Below are 17,017 nucleotides of genomic sequence, written 5' to 3' on the forward strand. Positions count from 1 at the left end.
TGGGCTAGGAGACTGACTCAACTCTTACCAGAGAATGATAAAAAGCTTCTAGGCAGCACTACTAGATTACTCAAGGCTGCAGAGTTTTCGACTGATGCATCGTTGGATGCACTTACTTTTTGTGCCAGAGGGATCTCTTCTGGGTCAGTGGCTAGAAGAGGCATTTGGCTTAGGGCATGGCAAGCAGACAATCATTCTAAACATATTGTTGTGTCCTATCCCTTTCAAGGAGAGAAACTCTTTGGTGACTCTCTAGAAAAGATCCTAGTCGAGACAAAGGGCAAAAAGAAAGCCATGCCCAAAAACATTCATAGCTCTGATAGGAGAAATTTTCCATCGCACTCCGTTCGTTCCTCCCATACTCTGGCCAGATCCAGACAGGACAGCAGGAAGTCTTCCTGGAATCAACCTCGACAGTCTTTCAGAAGGGCTTCAATGGCTCTAGATTCTTCAGACAGCGCAATGACCGGTCAGACAAACTGGACCGAGAGTCCAAGCCAAACAAAGCGTGACTGGCAAACAGTTCCGATGGGGGGGTCGACTATTCCATTTCCAGGATGCGTGGTTGGACTCCAAGGCAGACTCTTGGACATTAGAGATTGTGTCGTAAGGTTATGCCATAGAGTTCAAAAAGACCCTACCAGAACGTTTCGTGATTTCTCCTGTTTGGCAAAATACTGCAAAAAGATAGATAATGAACAAAGCAGTAACTCATCTTCTCAACATTCAAGCAATAGAGCCTGTTCCAGCACCCCAGAGGGGTTGGGGAGTATATTCAGTATTTTTCACGGTCTCAAAAAAGAATGGAGACAAGAGCGATACTCGACCTCAAGTTTGTGAACAGGTTCATTCAACTTCATTACTTTTGTATGGAGACTTTCAAGGCTATAACAGAAGCACTCCAGCCACAGGAGTTCCTCATGTCTCTGGACCTCACAGAAGCATTCTGATTCTGGCTGTCCATCAATGCTTTCTTCGCTTTTGTGTAGAACATGACCATTACCAGTTCAGAGCCCTTCCCTTCGGCTTGGCGACAGCCCCGAGTATTTACGAAGGTGGTGGTGAATCTGGTTGCTCACCTTAGGTAACAAGGAATTCATATCCATCCATATTTGGACGACCTTCTAATTAGATCTCCTTCCAGGGAGAGGTCCCTTTCACATGTCCAGATGGTGATCCTCTGCCTTCAGAGAAATGGCTTCATCATCAATATGGACAAAAGCTCATTGGTTCCAACTCAGCGCTTGGAATACCTGGGAATGATAATAGGCACCAGGAAGAATTCTCTTTTCCTCACCAACGAAAAGATCCAGAAGACGAAGCAACTTGCCGAGATAGTCATCCAAGAGAGAGTCACTCCATTATTGACACTTGCCGAGTTGATGGGTCTGCTCATTTCGAATATAGACGCAATTCAATGGGGCAGACTACACACCAGACCTCTCCAGACTTTGCTACATCCCTACCAAGCACAGATTGCACTGAAACAGAATCTTTCGATCAAGGTTTCCGTCAGTCAAACTAAGTTTGAAATGGTGGACAAAGAAGAGCAATTTTGTCAAAGGGAAGATCTATTATCTACCAAGGGAAGTCCAACTGTTCACAGATGCCAGCCTGTCAGGATAGGGAGCCATTCTCGACAATATGCCAACCCAGGGTCGATGGTCCCAGACAGAAGCGCAACTTCCAATCAATATCCTAGAACGCAGAGCCATTCGACTAGCCCTTTGCTCTTTTAGAGACCAGGTGAAGAAACTGCACATTCTCGTTCGAACAGACAATATAGCTGCCAAGACCTATCTGAATAATCAAGGGGGCTCGCATTCTGCCGCTTTATCCAAGGAGGTGAAGATACTGTTCAACTGAGAGGAGCATCACCTGTTATCCATTCAGGCAGAGCATATCAAGGGTGTGAACAATATACCAGTGGACTGGCTCAGCCAGTCGATAATTCGGCCAGGGGAATGGAAACGGAAGACTTCCCTGTTCCAGCAGATAGTCAGTCACTTCAGTCAGCCGACTACGGACCTATTCGCCTCTTATACCAATTTTCAGCTTCACACGTTCTGCACCAGGTTCTTCCATCCGAAAGCCTTAGCGATGGATGCGTTATCAATCATCTGGCCTCAGGAGCTACTATACGCATTCCCTCCGATCCCGGTCATATCCAGGTTCTTTTGTCAAGTACAACAGGGTGCACAAATCTTAATGGTAGCTCCTTGGTGGCCTTATCATCCATGGTTTTCCACCATTCAGAGACTAGTAACAGGTCCACCTCTTCATCTGGAGGTGAAGCCCGACATGCTGACGCAGGGTCACATCTGGCATCTTCATCCAGAATGGCTGCAATTGACCATGTGGAAATTGAACGTTCTTTCCTGAATCTTGGTTATTCGTCAGATGTGACAAACACATTACTGGTATCCAGAAAAAAATCCACAACCAGAATTTACAATGCTACATGGAAGGCGTTCCACAGGTGGTGTCGCAGAAAGTCTAAAGACCCTTTAAAGCCGTCTGTTCAATCCACTCTTGAATTCTTGCAAGATGGGTTGAAGTCAGGTCTGAAGCCTGCAACGCTACAGAGACAGGTAGCGGCGTTATCTTCAGTTTTCCACCTTATGGATGGAGCTGATGTGGTCAGTCATCCACACATCCACAGATTCCTGAGGGGAGCTACACTACAGAGTCCACCACAGGTCCATAGAGTTCCCACGTGGAGATTACACACTGTTCTTGTAGCTCTTACTAAACCACCTTTTGAACCAATACAGGGCATTTCACTGAAATGGTTAAGGTTGAAGAATGTTTTCTTAATAGCAATTACATCAGCAAGACGAGTCCCAGAAATCAATGCTCTTTCAGTTAAAAAGGACTTATGCATTTTTCAAAAAGATATGACCTTTCTGCCGAAGGTCATATCTAGATTCCACAGATCACAGGAACTTTATCTACCCTCTTTTTGTCCAAATCCAAGACATCCAAGGGAAAAGACCTGGCATACCTTAGATGTACGACGTTGTCTCAAAACGTACCTGATTAGAACCGAATCAATTCGGAAAACCGATGCCATGTTTATAAACATTTCCCCTCCAAGAATAGGGCTAAAGATGTTGGTGTCAGCTGTCAGCTACGCCATTAGACCGTGTATATCAGAAGCATACCGAGCCATGAAGCTAGACATGCCAAAAGGTATCACAGCACATTCTGTCAAGGGTGCAGCAGCCAATGCCGCCCTTGACAGACAAACTTCGATAGAAGAAATTTGCAGAGCAGCAACTTGGTCCTCAATTTTGGCCTTTGTGCGCCACTACAAACTGGACGCTTATAGTTCAGCAGAAGCAGCATTTGGCAAAAGAATTCTACAGCACATGTTGGCAGAGAAGAGCGATGTCCCTCCCAGTCAATGATCTACCGCTCTAGGAATACCCAAGATGTCCTCCGGCTCAGAGGGAGAATGACCATTGGTACTTACCGTGAGGGGTCATTCTCCTCTGAGTAAAGGAGGACATCTTGCCCACCACTTTCATCACTCTGGCTTGCCTCTATCTTTCATGTTCTGCCTTTTTTCCTAAGCTGCTCATGGAGTCTTTCTGTTTACTCTTATCACAGTTATTCCTTGTTGGTGTTACTGTTTTGTCTTGTTTTTCTGAGGAAGGTTACTAGTTTTCTACTGCTTCTCAGAGTTACCTGAACTGAGGAGATGGGTGTTCCAGGTCACAGGAAGACGAAGAAGGAAAAACTTCTAGTCCTGCCTTCCTGACACGATGGTGGGAAACACCCAAGATGTCCTCCTGTACTCAGAGGAGAATGACCCCTCACGGTAAGTACCAATGGTCGTTCTTGCTTATACCCAGAATTGAACTTTGTTTGTCTTGAAGGTGCCACTGAACTCAAACTTGGTTCTCAACATCTGTTTAACTCTTGTATTTTCACAGATTTTACCAACCATTTTAATCCAATCGCAGCTATAATCTCCTAGTAATTATGCAGCTTGACTTTTAACTGGCCCTTCCTGACAACCAACTCACCCATCCCCTCTTTTCCTATATATAATGGTTGAGGAAATTCTGTTTCATTGTATCTGAGGGTGCTTGCACACAAAAGCTTATACCCTGAAATAAAACTTTGTTGGTCTTAAAATGCTACTGGACTCAAACATTGTTCTGCTGTTTCAGACCAACATGACTACCCAAGTTACATTTCTGAATACCTCATCAAAATCTATTGTGAAACATCAAGTTTCAAAGACAGCAGGTGGGCAGCAAGGAACTCTTCCTTATGCCTGAAAAATGTCAAGCTAACCACATGACTCTCTTCAATCACAGTTATTAATCTGTACAAAAAAAATTTGCCTTCACTGTACAAGGAGATGTTGGAAATTAACATGATGCCCAGAGTAGGAGATAGTTGTTCACAATTTACCTGCAAGAACAAATTTCCCTCATTGCCACCCTTTATTCTTATCCCTAGGAATGGAAAACAGGTAAAAGGAAAGCAGAAAAAGATGAGATTGTTGCTGTTATGGTCTTTTCTACTATGGAACCAGAAGCTCCTGACTTGGATATGATAGAAATGTAAGGTGTTGAATTTCCCCCCTTCAGTAATTTATTACAGAAATGCTGTTACCTGGTGAAAAGGCATAAATAGACATCTTAAGTTGCTTCCAAAGCCTCGCACACTACTTAGTGAAACATATGTAAACATTGCAGATTTACATCCAGCAAGCTAGTTGCCATAAAACTTAGCTGAGATACACACAAACATAAGAGCTCTTTTACAATCAAAAGACACTAGTGCAGATGTATCACTGCTGACAGAGAATTGGATTACCTGTTAAATATCTTTGGGCCACTAGTGCAGATGTAACACTGCTGTACAGAGAACTTGATTACCTGTTAAATATCTTTGGGCCTTCGACAATATGGCCTGAAATCTCTTAACTGTGGGTAAGATATCAGGAACTGTCTACTCATTTGTTTACTGTCATCTGCTGGTATTCAGCCATCATTAAGCCCTTACATTGGCTTTATGGATTTAACCAGGATTAACAGAACAAGTCTGTTATTATCTAGGGCAGGGGTGGGGAACATTTTTTCTGCCAAGGCTTAGAATTTTTAACATCATTCGCAGGAACTCGTTAGCATATTAGGCCACACCCCGATATGTGGGGTACTCCGCCATCTGGGATAATCAAGTGGAAGTTGAATTGGTGGAAGCTGGCTCCCAACCCCCACCACTGCCACCCCTCCTTCCCTCCCTTCATGCAGAAACTGCAGCTGCTCCCACCAGACCCAAGGCACCCAAATACTCCACCAACTGTCCTTCACTACACCCACCACTCAGGCTCCAGAGAGAGAGAGAAATAAAGGGAGATAAAAAAATGAGAGGGAAGAAAAGGAATTAAAAGAAATAAAGAAGGGGGGGGGGAGAAATGGAAATAAAGGGAAATAAAGAAGGGGAGGGAAGAAATGAAAATAAAGAAAAGGGGAGAAGAAAGGGAAGCAGAAAGGGGTAACTAAAACATGACCACCACCCCGCCAGCCAACCGCCCTGGGGAGGCTGCTATGCAGCGTGGCCCGCCCAGCGACCCCCAGGGAGGGGAGGCCGGCTTGCAGTCCGGAGATCATCGCTGGCTGGGCGGGGAGGCCGGCACGCATCCCAGAAATCGTTGCCGGCTGGGCGGGGAAGCTGGCACACAGCCCGGCCCAGAGATCACTGCTAGCCAGCTGGGAATGGGGAGGTTGATGCGCAGCCCTGCGATCGTCATCGGCCAGCTGGGCCCAGGAGGCTGGTGCGCAGCACGGCCTGGAGATCCCCACGGGCCAGCTGGGCCTGGAGAGGCCGCTGGGGGCGAGTCCGAGAGATCCGGAAGTTCCCCACCCCTGATCTAGGGGTTGCTAACCATTTTCAGAGTTTTGTTTCACAGTAGTTTGAGGCTGGCAGGGAGCATTCATGAGAGAGAGGAAAGGGGCTGGAGGAGATAGCACAGGGTTCTGTAGACAGTTCCTTTGCTGTCATCCATGATTTAAGGCAGGATTCTCTGCAAAGGTTCATTGAACAGTTCCACAGGTCTTCTCTATGGCAAGTATGAATTCAAGTAATAAGGCTTTTTAATATGAGGCTATTACAAATTATTCTTAAATAGAGGAATTAATAAGGTTGACATTCTGTATGTTGTATACAAAGTTACACGAATTGCTGCTTTGTTTCATTAAATATACCTTGCAATTAACATTAAAATATATATGCAATTCTTTTTCTTTTACAATATGTGCATTGAATTCAAAGATGTTAGCTAATTTATCCTGAGATATATTGTAATTGACAAACCGTTTTATTTAAGCCAGTTTGCTGTTGTGCCATACTGTTAAATGACATTGTTTTGCCAGTATTCCAGCTATAAAAAAAGAGTGAATTACACAGAGGAGGTGGTACAAATATTGTCTGCTTCCAATTTCTAGGAAATGGGCAAAAACCTCCTGGGCACAGTTATAAATAAATAAAGCTCACCATAGCAGATGATGAAAATACATTGTCTGAGATTATGATTATGATTATTATACAGTGAACAGAAATGCGATGCAGTTGGCAGGTTCACAAAAGCCATGGATGATGGAGTTAAGGAGCTACTGACAGTTGGGCATGAACACTGGAAACGTTGTACAGGACGTAAGTGTTCCAATGAATCTTGCCATTTCTTCACCATTGGACTTTTAGAAATTAAAATAAAATTGATGTCCTAATTTTTCTGTAACAGAAATATAGGATTGCTCATGCAGTATTCATAAAATGAATGTAATTATGTTCATACAAAATCTAAAATTCATAAACGCTGTTTAAATGAGTTTTTGCTTACTCTTCATAAATGTTTATAAAGTCTGATTCTGGCTGTCTTCCCGTTGATGGGAGTTGAGCAACTGATACATTTGTTGTTCTTTTGTCAAGATTCTTGCCAAAATAGTCTCCTTTGTATTGTACTGAAAAGGCTGAGGTTAAAAGGCAAATGGAGTATGGCTTGGTCCTACCATTTGTGGGAGAAAGGAGTTCACTAAAATTGATCTTTCCCTTGTCCCAGCAGTCCTTTTGATGCCATGAAAAGCCTCTTCTTAGGATTGGAAGTAGCAGAACTCCAGAACAACATACCATCCAGAATAGGGTGGGGGCTGCCCTAGGGAGGGCAGGATCTCTGTTTTGGGTGATGGAATGTTTTTTCTGATTTTGCCCTTGTTGCCTCAGACTCCCGGGCTGCAGGGTATTTTGTTCAGGAATCTTTTCTTGAAAAGGCAGCTCCTTGTGCTGGAGGAAGGCTGTGTACTTACTGCCCACAGTTTTTCCATAACTGGCATTTTCAGCAAGTGTGGTCTCTCTGACCCCAGTGACAGGTTCTGAGATTGCTTAACTGCTCTGTACCAGTAAGATGCTGTTTCAAAAACCTAAATGTAGTGATCAAAGCAGATAAAGCAGTGATGCTGAGAAAAGTGGTGGGTATAGCTAGAGAATGTAATAAAAGTACTGAAGAGGCAGAGAAAATAGCTTTAAACTTTGGGGGAGGAGCTATAGCTCAGTGGTAGAGCATCTGCCCTGTATGCAGAAGGTCCCAGGTTCTATCCCTGACATTTCCAGCTAAAAAGATTAAGCAGTAGATAGTAAAATGATAAAGCAGTAGACAATACTGACTTTGATTCAATATAAGGCAGCATCATATGTGTTAAAAGACTATAAGAAGGAAAATATTACTCTCATATTGGTGAGTCTTTTACTGTATAATTGCTGGCTTTATATATCAAATATATATATAAATATATAGTTCAAATCTCTTTTTCTTTCAGCATTACCCAAGGAATATCAGAAAATAGGAAAAGCTTTACAGAGTTTAGCACTGGTCTTCAGTACCAGTGGTTATCAAGGTATTTTTGGTGTAGCTTTTTATTTTTTTTCCTTTCAAAACATCTTGTGATATGTTTCCAATATTGGATTTTCATTAATCAGATCCACTCAGAATAATACATTGGTTTTATTTTATTGATTAAAATATTTGTACCAAGTAATCCAGGGGTGTCAAACTTATTTATTATGAGGGCCAGATCTGACATAAATTAGACCTTGTCGGGTCGGGCCATGTCAGGGTGGGCCATGTGTGTACCTATTTAAGATTAGGTATCAGAGATATAAACTTTATAAAGGACACAGCCAAAGACAATTACATATTTAAAAAAAAAAAAAGACTTAAGATATGCTTAAAACATTAGCCCTGGTTGGTCTTAAAGGTGCTTTCTTTGTATTTCTCCCATGGGATTCAGGGAACTGTGCAAAGGAAGCTCTAGCTCTTTCCTTCCTTCCCCAGGGGACTAGGAGGGGGAGGAGCATCAGCCAATAGAAGGAAGAGAGGCTTGGCTCAGTAGCTCTGCTGTACAATTGAGAGAGCCTGACAAGGCAACCTCTGTCTCCCCCGCCCCTTCCTTCCCATGGGAGGAGTCTCAGTCAATGGAGAAATAGAGGTTTTGCTCTGATGCTCTTGTGTGATTGAGCAAGCCTTGCAAAGCAAGCTGTGATGAAGAAGGAAGCAAGAGAGAGGGAGAAGGAAGCAGATGACAGCCAGTTGCTTGGGGGCCTGATAGGAGCACTCGGGGACCTGATTTGGCCCTCAAGCTGCATATTTGACACCCCTGAAGTAATCTGTGGTGTTTCCCCCTAATTTTTTAATTCTTCCCCTAACTCAGTTCAGTTTGCTTTAAACATATGCAGCTAGGCAAAAACATCAGAAATCTAAAAAAGCAACAGTTTTAATTTCATGTCAACTTAGTTCTGACCTTCCTTTGCTTAGATCAAAATTTAATCATAAGGCAAAAAAGTTTTTCCTAACTGACTGTCTAAGTTTTTAGCTTGTCATTACAGCCAGTCATAAAATACTAAGTATTTATTTGTGTGCACTTATCAGAAGATTCATTATTCAATTTATAGAAGAATAGTTTGCTATCTCTACCTCTACCAACAAAATAATTTTAAAATGTAGGTATTGAAGGGAATCCCATTATTAAACTTTAGAAGTGTTCATTTTGATTTTAAGAAACTGTGTTGAATTACTCTTTTTTTAGGAGAATCTGACCTCAATGATGCAATAACAGAAGCTGGAAAAACGTATGAGGAAATTGCCAGTCTTGTGGCAGAACAGGTAACTGTTGTTATAATGAAGTGGGAAATACTTGGAGGGGTTATGGTGTTACTAGAAATTTAGCAGAAACTACTGATTAAAGCCTATCGCTCTGACTTCCCCTGTCCCAAGCTATATGTGCACAGACCTGCATGCCAGTCTCTAGCTTTATGCAAAATTGTGTGTGTGTGTGACTGTGGGTATTGTCCATGCAGTTCTTTCTGATCTCACAGATGGAGCTATAGTTTTGTAGACATATTCAACAAAGCTGAGTCTCACTGTGATCTGCTGTGGAGAATGGAGAGTGAGTGACAGATTCAGTTCTTTCTGTCATGCTCCCTATTCCCTCCTGTCCCATCAACCAACTGATCAGCAGGGTAAACAATGACATGCAAGCCTCACCCAATTGGAGCTAGAATGGAATGGCTTTATGTAATCTCTTTTTGTGCGTGTTTTTAATTAGCCAAAGAAAGATCTTCATTTTCTGATGGAGACCAATCATGAATACAAAGGATTTCTTGGCTGCTTCCCAGATATCATAGGTGCTCACAAGGTAAGGTATTGAGCCTTTTGGCTAAAAATAGTACTGTAAGAGATTAATGCTACATATTGTAAACTGAGATGCAGACTGAGCCCTAGACATTTTCTCTTCAAGATCCTTTTTATAACTTTTTGTGATAGTGAAGTTTGGAGCGGTTTTTCACAGATTGAAACTAATCAGTTTAAAGATGCTGAAATACTTCCCAAATCTTATCTCTGAATGAACTGGATATTAGGGTTGGTATTTTAGCTTCTCAGAAATACTTGAGTATATTTGCTCAAATATTGGCCACACTATTAAACCTCTGCTTTAGAAGTACATTAAAGACACGTTGTGCAAAGCTGAAGAATCTTTTTTGCACCCAAATGATAAGTGAATTGACAACATTTGACAGACTAAAAGGCTAAGTCTGACTGGAGCAGTAGTAAAAAAAGTCAGAAGGGCTGCACTTTGTACACCTGCAGAGCCAGACACAGTACCTGTGATATCCAGTACCGGTCCATGGCCTGTTAGTAACTGGACCGTGGAGCAAGGCAGAGACATCACACTGCCCCTTTCACCTGCCCTGGGATCCCTTGCAGGGGAGGCAGCATTGGAACAAGGCCACACCACCTCTTTCATCCACCCAGGTCCAGGGCATGCAGAAAGGGCAGTGCCATAGCAACCTCTGCCTACCATTCATTTAAAGACCCCCACCAATCAGCTGATGAACAGGGCACTTTAAATGGGAGGTGGAGGCAAATTGGCTTCTTTTCCCACCACGCCACCTAGTGGGAAGGTGGCAGAAGCAGCCCCGGTCTCCCTCCCCTCTTTAAAGACCCCAGTGGGGGCCGGGACAGGGTGTAGTGGGGGGGGGGGTAGCCTGGGGTGGCAAAAAACCCAGTGCCGCCCCCTCCCCCCCGGTCCATGAAAAAATTGTCTTCCACAAAACCGGTCCCTGGTGCCAAAAAGGTTGGGAGCTACTGGCCCTAGTGGACAGGCTGTCCCTGGACCTGATCATTGTGGTCATCTTTCAAAGCCCTGCTTTGGGTGCTGTTGAGAGTAGGTAGATGGCAACCTGGGAGAAGGCCTTCTTAGACATAGCATCAAAAATCTGAAACACTTTCCCCAGAGACTCACTTGCCTCCTTCTGTTGCCACCTTCTGGGAGTGGGTGAAGATTCTTGTTTCATCTGGTATTTCCTCAGTGATCCCTAACTCTTGCCCTATGTTTTGTGTCTAAATATTTTTGTATCTGTAATTTAGCTTGAATTTAATTCTATGCTTTTGTTTTTTGCTAGTGGTTTTAAGACATGTTTTTATTATGTATCATAGCACTGAGGATATAAGGCAGGGCATAAACTTTGTAAATAAGCAAATAAAAATATTTAGAACTCTTCAGTTTGATACATTTCAAGATAACCTTCTGCAAATTGTTGAAGGGTGGGTAACTGCTTTGTGTTTACATGGAAAAAGCATAGGTATTTATGCCTTTTCAGCAATGCTTTATGTGGTCTTTTATTTTAACAGGGAGCCATAGAAAAAGTGAAAGAAAGTGATAAACTAGTTGCTACGAGTAAAATTACACCACAGGACAAGCAAAATATGCTGAAGCGTGTAAGCACCATGTCTTATGCACTGCAAGGTAAAGTTCTCTAGACTTTCAGTGGCCACTATTAATTGGAAATGAGAATAAGTAAGAATTCTGTAAGACATGGTAAAAGAAGGACTTTTTTGTAGAAAAAGCCCAGCAGGAACTCATTGGCATATTAGGCCACACCCCTTGATGGCACCATTTTTGGAAGAAAAAGCCCAGCAGGAACTCATTGGCATATTAGGCCACACCCGCTGACACCAAGTCAGCCATAACTGCGTTCCTGTGCATTCCTGGTCAAAAAAAAGCACTGTGTGAAGATGATAAAGGCAGGCATATTGGAATGCTGATAAAGGCATGCTGAACTTGCTGGTTTTTCATCTAGAACATTATTGGAACTGCCTAAGTTAGAAGGGTGGGCAGGGCTGCCTAGTTGTCCTTTTGTTTTGAGATAATGATCATGCTAAGTCTCTCTCATATTGGTGATTTCATATTACTGTCATATATATAAATTTGCTAATTTTAATACCTTTTGCTGTGGTATTAAAACTGGATTTATTTTGAATATTCAAAAAGGAATTTTCTGGTCCTATGTTACTCAGCTTCATACAACTGCCATTTTCCCCATAATACATGGTGTAAAGTAGACTTTGGCCTACATTTTTTTAAGTGCTGAATGTTACAGTATGGTTCATCTAGGAATATATGAATTGGCCTGATTCACATACACCAGGAGTTGGCTGCTGGAAAGCATATCACTGTAGTAAACTGCACTAAGCTGCTGTCAGGGATATATTATTTACTACATATTTTTCCATCTGAACTCATAGGGGATTCCCATGCCATGCAGTGCAGTAGAGCAAAAAGGGTATGGCTCAAGCACACCTCAATTGCATGTGAATTCTAATAGCATATAACTTCTGTTCTTGGATGCCTAAGTAATAACTATTGATTCCTCATTGAAATCAAACTGAACTAATGCATGTCATGGCTCTGATTTACAGCTGAGATGAATCACTTTCACAGTAACCGGATTTATGATTACAATAGTGTGATCCGCTTATATCTGGAGCAGCAGGCACAGTTCTATGAAACGGTAAGCTACAATGTATATGAGCCCGTTTGCCATCCTTTTGGTGATTTATTCTTCTAAACAAACATCAAGGTGCACATTATCCTTCATGCTCAGATTTTATGTCACATGCTTGAACTGCTCCCCACCTCAAAAAAAAAGAATGTGAACAGTCAGCTATTTAAAGTATAGACTTATGAATAAATAGTTTTCTTTGAATTTGTAGAAAATGCCAATTGCCACTACTAGTCTTTGCTGTGCTACACACTTCACATGACAAGGCTGTGCAGCTGCCACTTGCTTTTTGGCTGGGATGCACAATGAGTTGTACTTGGCAGTTCAATAGAAACTCTTTCATTCCCTTCAGAAAAGGATAGCAGTTGAACTGTGTGCAGTTATTCCACATATTTCTCTCCTATCTTCATCCTATCATTACGTGTATATTTACTATGTATGGCTAAAACTGAAAATACCTTGTGGTGCTATTCAAGTGCAGATAAAAAAGACCCTCTCAGTGGAGTATTTACATCTTGGGTCCCCTTCCCCAAGATTGCCTTATGGATTTAAAAGGGGGGAGGGGGTGGGAGGATCTGAAGCATGCTGAATGCTAGATAAGAGAACTTTGTATTCAGAAGCATCACTCTGGACCCATTTGAATATTTTTCTAATCAGGGCCTGTTTAAGGCTTCTAGCCTTCATTCTCAATATTTCCTCCCTGCCACAAACCATACACAGGAGGTATACATGCATGGACGCTTCAAGGAGCCATGAACAAATGTATTTTATGAACACTAAATGTGGAAAATGAATTCCGAATGGCTGAATGTCATCTAGTGTGTTTCCTTATATTTCCCCCTTTTTAAACATTGAAGTAATAAATTGTTTAAGAGCCCTGAGGTTGACTCAGCCTTCCATCCTTCCGTGGTTGGTAAAATGAGTACCCAGCTTGCTGGGGCGAAAGTGTAAATGACTGGGGAAGGCAATGGCAAACCACCCGTAAAAAGTCTGCCGTGAAAACATTGTGATGTGATGTCATCCCAGAGTCGGAAATGACTGGTGCTTGCACTGGGGACTACCTTTTACCTTTCATAAATTGTTTAACATTGTTTCCTGAGCTGAAAGCTGGGTGATTCTAATTGTGCACTGTGGCTCTGTTTTTCAATGCTGATAATTTGTTTCTGTTTCAGATTGCAGAAAAGCTGAGGCAGGCACTCAGCCGCTTTCCAGTAATGTAAATACAGAGAAGAATAATGAAGAACAACTCCAAAGTGCTTTTCAGGGGAGGAGGGGATGTGAATGTTTTATAAATGTAGTACATCTTTGCCATCCAAAAAAACCTTTGTAAAATATGAGATGCAAAAAAAGTGAAAACTTCAGATGTATACTTTGTTCGCCTAAATGCCTTGGATATTTATGTCTGTTTTTATTTTGAATGCTGTCCCAAATTATCAGTTACCTAAGCAAAACCAGAAAGTTCATTACATACTTGGGATTTAAATTGTCAAATGGTTTGTTGCCAAGGGTTAGAAAGCTTCATATTTTCAAATGCTTTAGAGTTATTCATTGATCCCCAAATAGATAGTCCTTAAGAGAAAAAGAAAAATTCAGAATAAGAGACTGTAAATTCTGATACCCTTATCCTATAGCTTTTTGGTATCTCAGTAGATTCTTTAATTAAATGTCTGGTGTTGAGAGCAAAGGTTCCTCTCTTCGTTGGTATAGGTATGGCATAGTCTCAGTAATAACACTGCTGACGCACACTTTCCCCAGTGTTTTTCAATATCCTGGGGGTTTTGTACCACAGATGCCTCAGACTTGAAGGCTAGATAATTTTCCTTCCTGGCTATAAGAAGAAGAGAGTTTAACCTGGAGAAAGCCAAACATCTGGAAGGTATTTTCCATCTCTTCATGAACATGCACTTGTGCTGCTTCCAAATAGAAACCAGTCCCATGCATTGGGGGCCTTTCTTCCCTTCAGCATGCACTATAGCAGTAATGACCATCACATGGTGGAAAATCTCCAAATCACTGCAGTCCTTTTGATCCTCATATGATTGCATGATGTGATAGTGTATTTTGACTTTGCTTTTAATCCCAACATAGTTAAGTCTACCTTCCAGAGGAAAATTGAAAACTGTCTTTCAGTTGTTGAGCACAATGTGAGTTTACATAGGAAAAAAACGCTTTCAGAATAGAATGAAATGTTGTGGAAGGGTATAAATGCATCCTTTTTGTTTGTGTGTACGTTGACAATAGGCCTGTGACGGCCTGATCTATAGGAAAATCGGCTAAACTGTAGGAGCATTGCCAGAAACAGACCATAGTGCCAAATGCATTGTTCACGAGAATAAATTCATGTGAAGGAAAGCAATTGAAAGAATATATTATTTTACCCATCAAGCCATTTTAACTGATGGGTGCATTCTGCAAGTTCTGTTATTTTTATGCCTCTGTCATTTATATGTTTAGTTATATTTTTAGAATAACAGAAAATCTGGGTTTGCAGAGGTAATATGAAGTCCCACCCTAAAAACACCGGCAATCCCAGAATGTAAATGTCATATACATCAGAAGGGCTCAGACATTCTTCAATGTCACATTTTTTATATTTGTCTACATGCTTTTCTTCTTAATTTAGCTTGTCTTCCAAAATTCCATAAAGTGTTATAATACAGCCATTGAAATATATGTACAAATTGTAAAGAATGTATAAATGTTTTCTGCCAAATGTAATAAGATCTATCTTGCATGTAGAAGCAATTTATTAAATTGTTGGAAAGTGTATTGTAAATTCTAAAGCACTTTTTCATAGCACATTTTTTTCAGCATTTGTATATTCACTTTTTTGTGTCAAAATCTTTGTAACTGGTTTTTCAAGGATACCTTTTTACCAAAATTTGCATTAATCCCAGTACCCTAGAAGTTACAGAATCAGCATCTTTGACAAACTATTTGGTAATAAAAAGAGGTTTGGTTTCACTGTGGAAAAGCCATATGTATGGAAAGATCACTTAGAACAAGCAGGTCTGTAACTTTACAGCAAATTAATTCCTTAAATTGATAATAAATATTTATACTTATGTGCTTTTGCTTTGGATCATACATTTATTCTCAGGTAAAATTTCATGTTTGCAAATATGTCCTGTTGTCTCATTTTATGTTCTCATTCTTTTTAAAACAAAAAAGAACATCCCTTCAGAAAAATGGTTATTGTCAATACTCTTCCAAGAAAATTAGAAGAACCTAAGACATCATTACAGGCTTAGAAGCTCCATACAATTGAGTATGCAGGAATGGCTCTAGGCTTAAATGTTCGTGTAGTTGCCGGGGTTCAGCAAAACTAGGCAGAGCACTTTCTGTCTTTTCCATAATAGGAATGTTAGCAGGAAAAGTTTTTTTTAAAAAAAATACATGGGAGATTAAAATGACCCAAAATAGCAAAGTGCCTGTAGCTTTAAGAATTATTTATTTATATCGTGCCTTTCGTCCAGTGGGGATGCAAAGCACTAGGGCTGTGCATTAGGATCTACCCACACCTCATCAGTATTTTCCAAGTATGTTTCCCCAAAGGTATCTGGGTTTTTTCAGGTCTCAGATATATCCAGGAATTACCATGTATATCTGAAAAACAGTGGAGAGACAGGAGCAGATTGCTCTCAGCTGTTGGGCTTCTAAAGTTCAAAGTGGACTGCGGAAGACAATCCCAGGACCAGCTGTGCCGGCGGAGGCCAGAGTAGTCCCTGCCAGCTCAGCTTTGGACTGGCTCCTTCCCCCCTGTTCTTTCCTCAGGTCTACTGGATTTGAAAAAAATCAGGATTTCAAAAAAAAAAAAAATCAGATCTGAATAATGTACTAGTATTGGGATCCAGGATTTTTTGAAAATTCCCAAATTTTTTCAGGTCCAGTAGATCCAAACTGAAAAATACCAGGGAAGGGAATGGTACACCCCTACAAAGCACCTTACATTGTTCTCACCTCTGTTTTATCCTCACAACCACCCTGTGAAGCGGCTTAGACTGAAAGAATGTGACTGGCCCAAGGTCACCAAGCAAGCTTCCATGGCAGAGTGCAGATTTGAACCTGGGCTTCCCAGATCCTAGTCTGACACTTTAACCACTATGCTATTCTGGCTTTCATGAAAAATAAGAATGCTCACTGAAGGTTGCTAGGCAACCATGACAGCATTGTTAAGCCTTGGTTTCTGTAAAGCAGAACTGGTTTGGACTGATAACCTCCTTCAGGAGCCAGACATTGACCCCTTGACATGCATCCCAAGAGGCCATACAATTCTGTGCCAGAGCACAGGCCACCAATACAGTGGTTAGTTGGAAACTATGGCTAAAGCATTGGAAGGTGGACCCTCTGTCTAATTCAGATGTATCCACTTAGAAGGAGGAGGATTAGGAAAGCAGCAGTAGCAGCAGCAAAAGGATTCTGGGAGATGCTGCTTCTTCAGTTATAGGTTCAGATTCCAGTAGAGACAGTTTCTTCCTAACAAAGCCAAGGGCAACTGTGTCATGGGTACTAGGGACCCTGCAGAAGAAGCTGAGCCTGCAGAAGAAACTGTGCCCCTCCCACCTGCACCAGTGCCCCTGCCTCCTGCTGGAGAAGAGCCAAGCCCCCCTGCCTCGCCCTCTCGAGTGGCTCGTGTGCGTGACCGCCTTCGTCAGGACCTCAG

The 17,017-nt window shown here is 41.7% G+C and overlaps 1 protein-coding gene across 2 annotated transcripts in view; it reads left to right on the forward strand.

Annotated features, from left to right (window-relative positions):
- The window catches only part of SNX9 (sorting nexin 9), a 79,674-nt gene extending 64,255 nt beyond the window's left edge, over positions 1–15,419 (forward strand). For both annotated transcript variants that reach the window (XM_060241373.1, XM_060241382.1), the window contains exons 11-18: positions 4,474–4,577; positions 6,569–6,672; positions 7,833–7,910; positions 9,099–9,175; positions 9,618–9,707; positions 11,204–11,318; positions 12,272–12,363; positions 13,527–15,419. In XM_060241373.1, the coding sequence (XP_060097356.1) occupies positions 4,474–4,577; positions 6,569–6,672; positions 7,833–7,910; positions 9,099–9,175; positions 9,618–9,707; positions 11,204–11,318; positions 12,272–12,363; positions 13,527–13,574 (708 nt within the window). In that variant the 3' untranslated portion in view covers positions 13,575–15,419. The remainder of the gene's footprint in view (positions 1–4,473; positions 4,578–6,568; positions 6,673–7,832; positions 7,911–9,098; positions 9,176–9,617; positions 9,708–11,203; positions 11,319–12,271; positions 12,364–13,526) is intronic.
- Positions 15,420–17,017: the final 1,598 nt, after the last annotated feature.

The sequence above is a fragment of the Heteronotia binoei genome, chromosome 1, assembly GCF_032191835.1.
Source record: "Heteronotia binoei isolate CCM8104 ecotype False Entrance Well chromosome 1, APGP_CSIRO_Hbin_v1, whole genome shotgun sequence".
Lineage (NCBI taxonomy): Eukaryota > Metazoa > Chordata > Lepidosauria > Squamata > Gekkonidae > Heteronotia > Heteronotia binoei.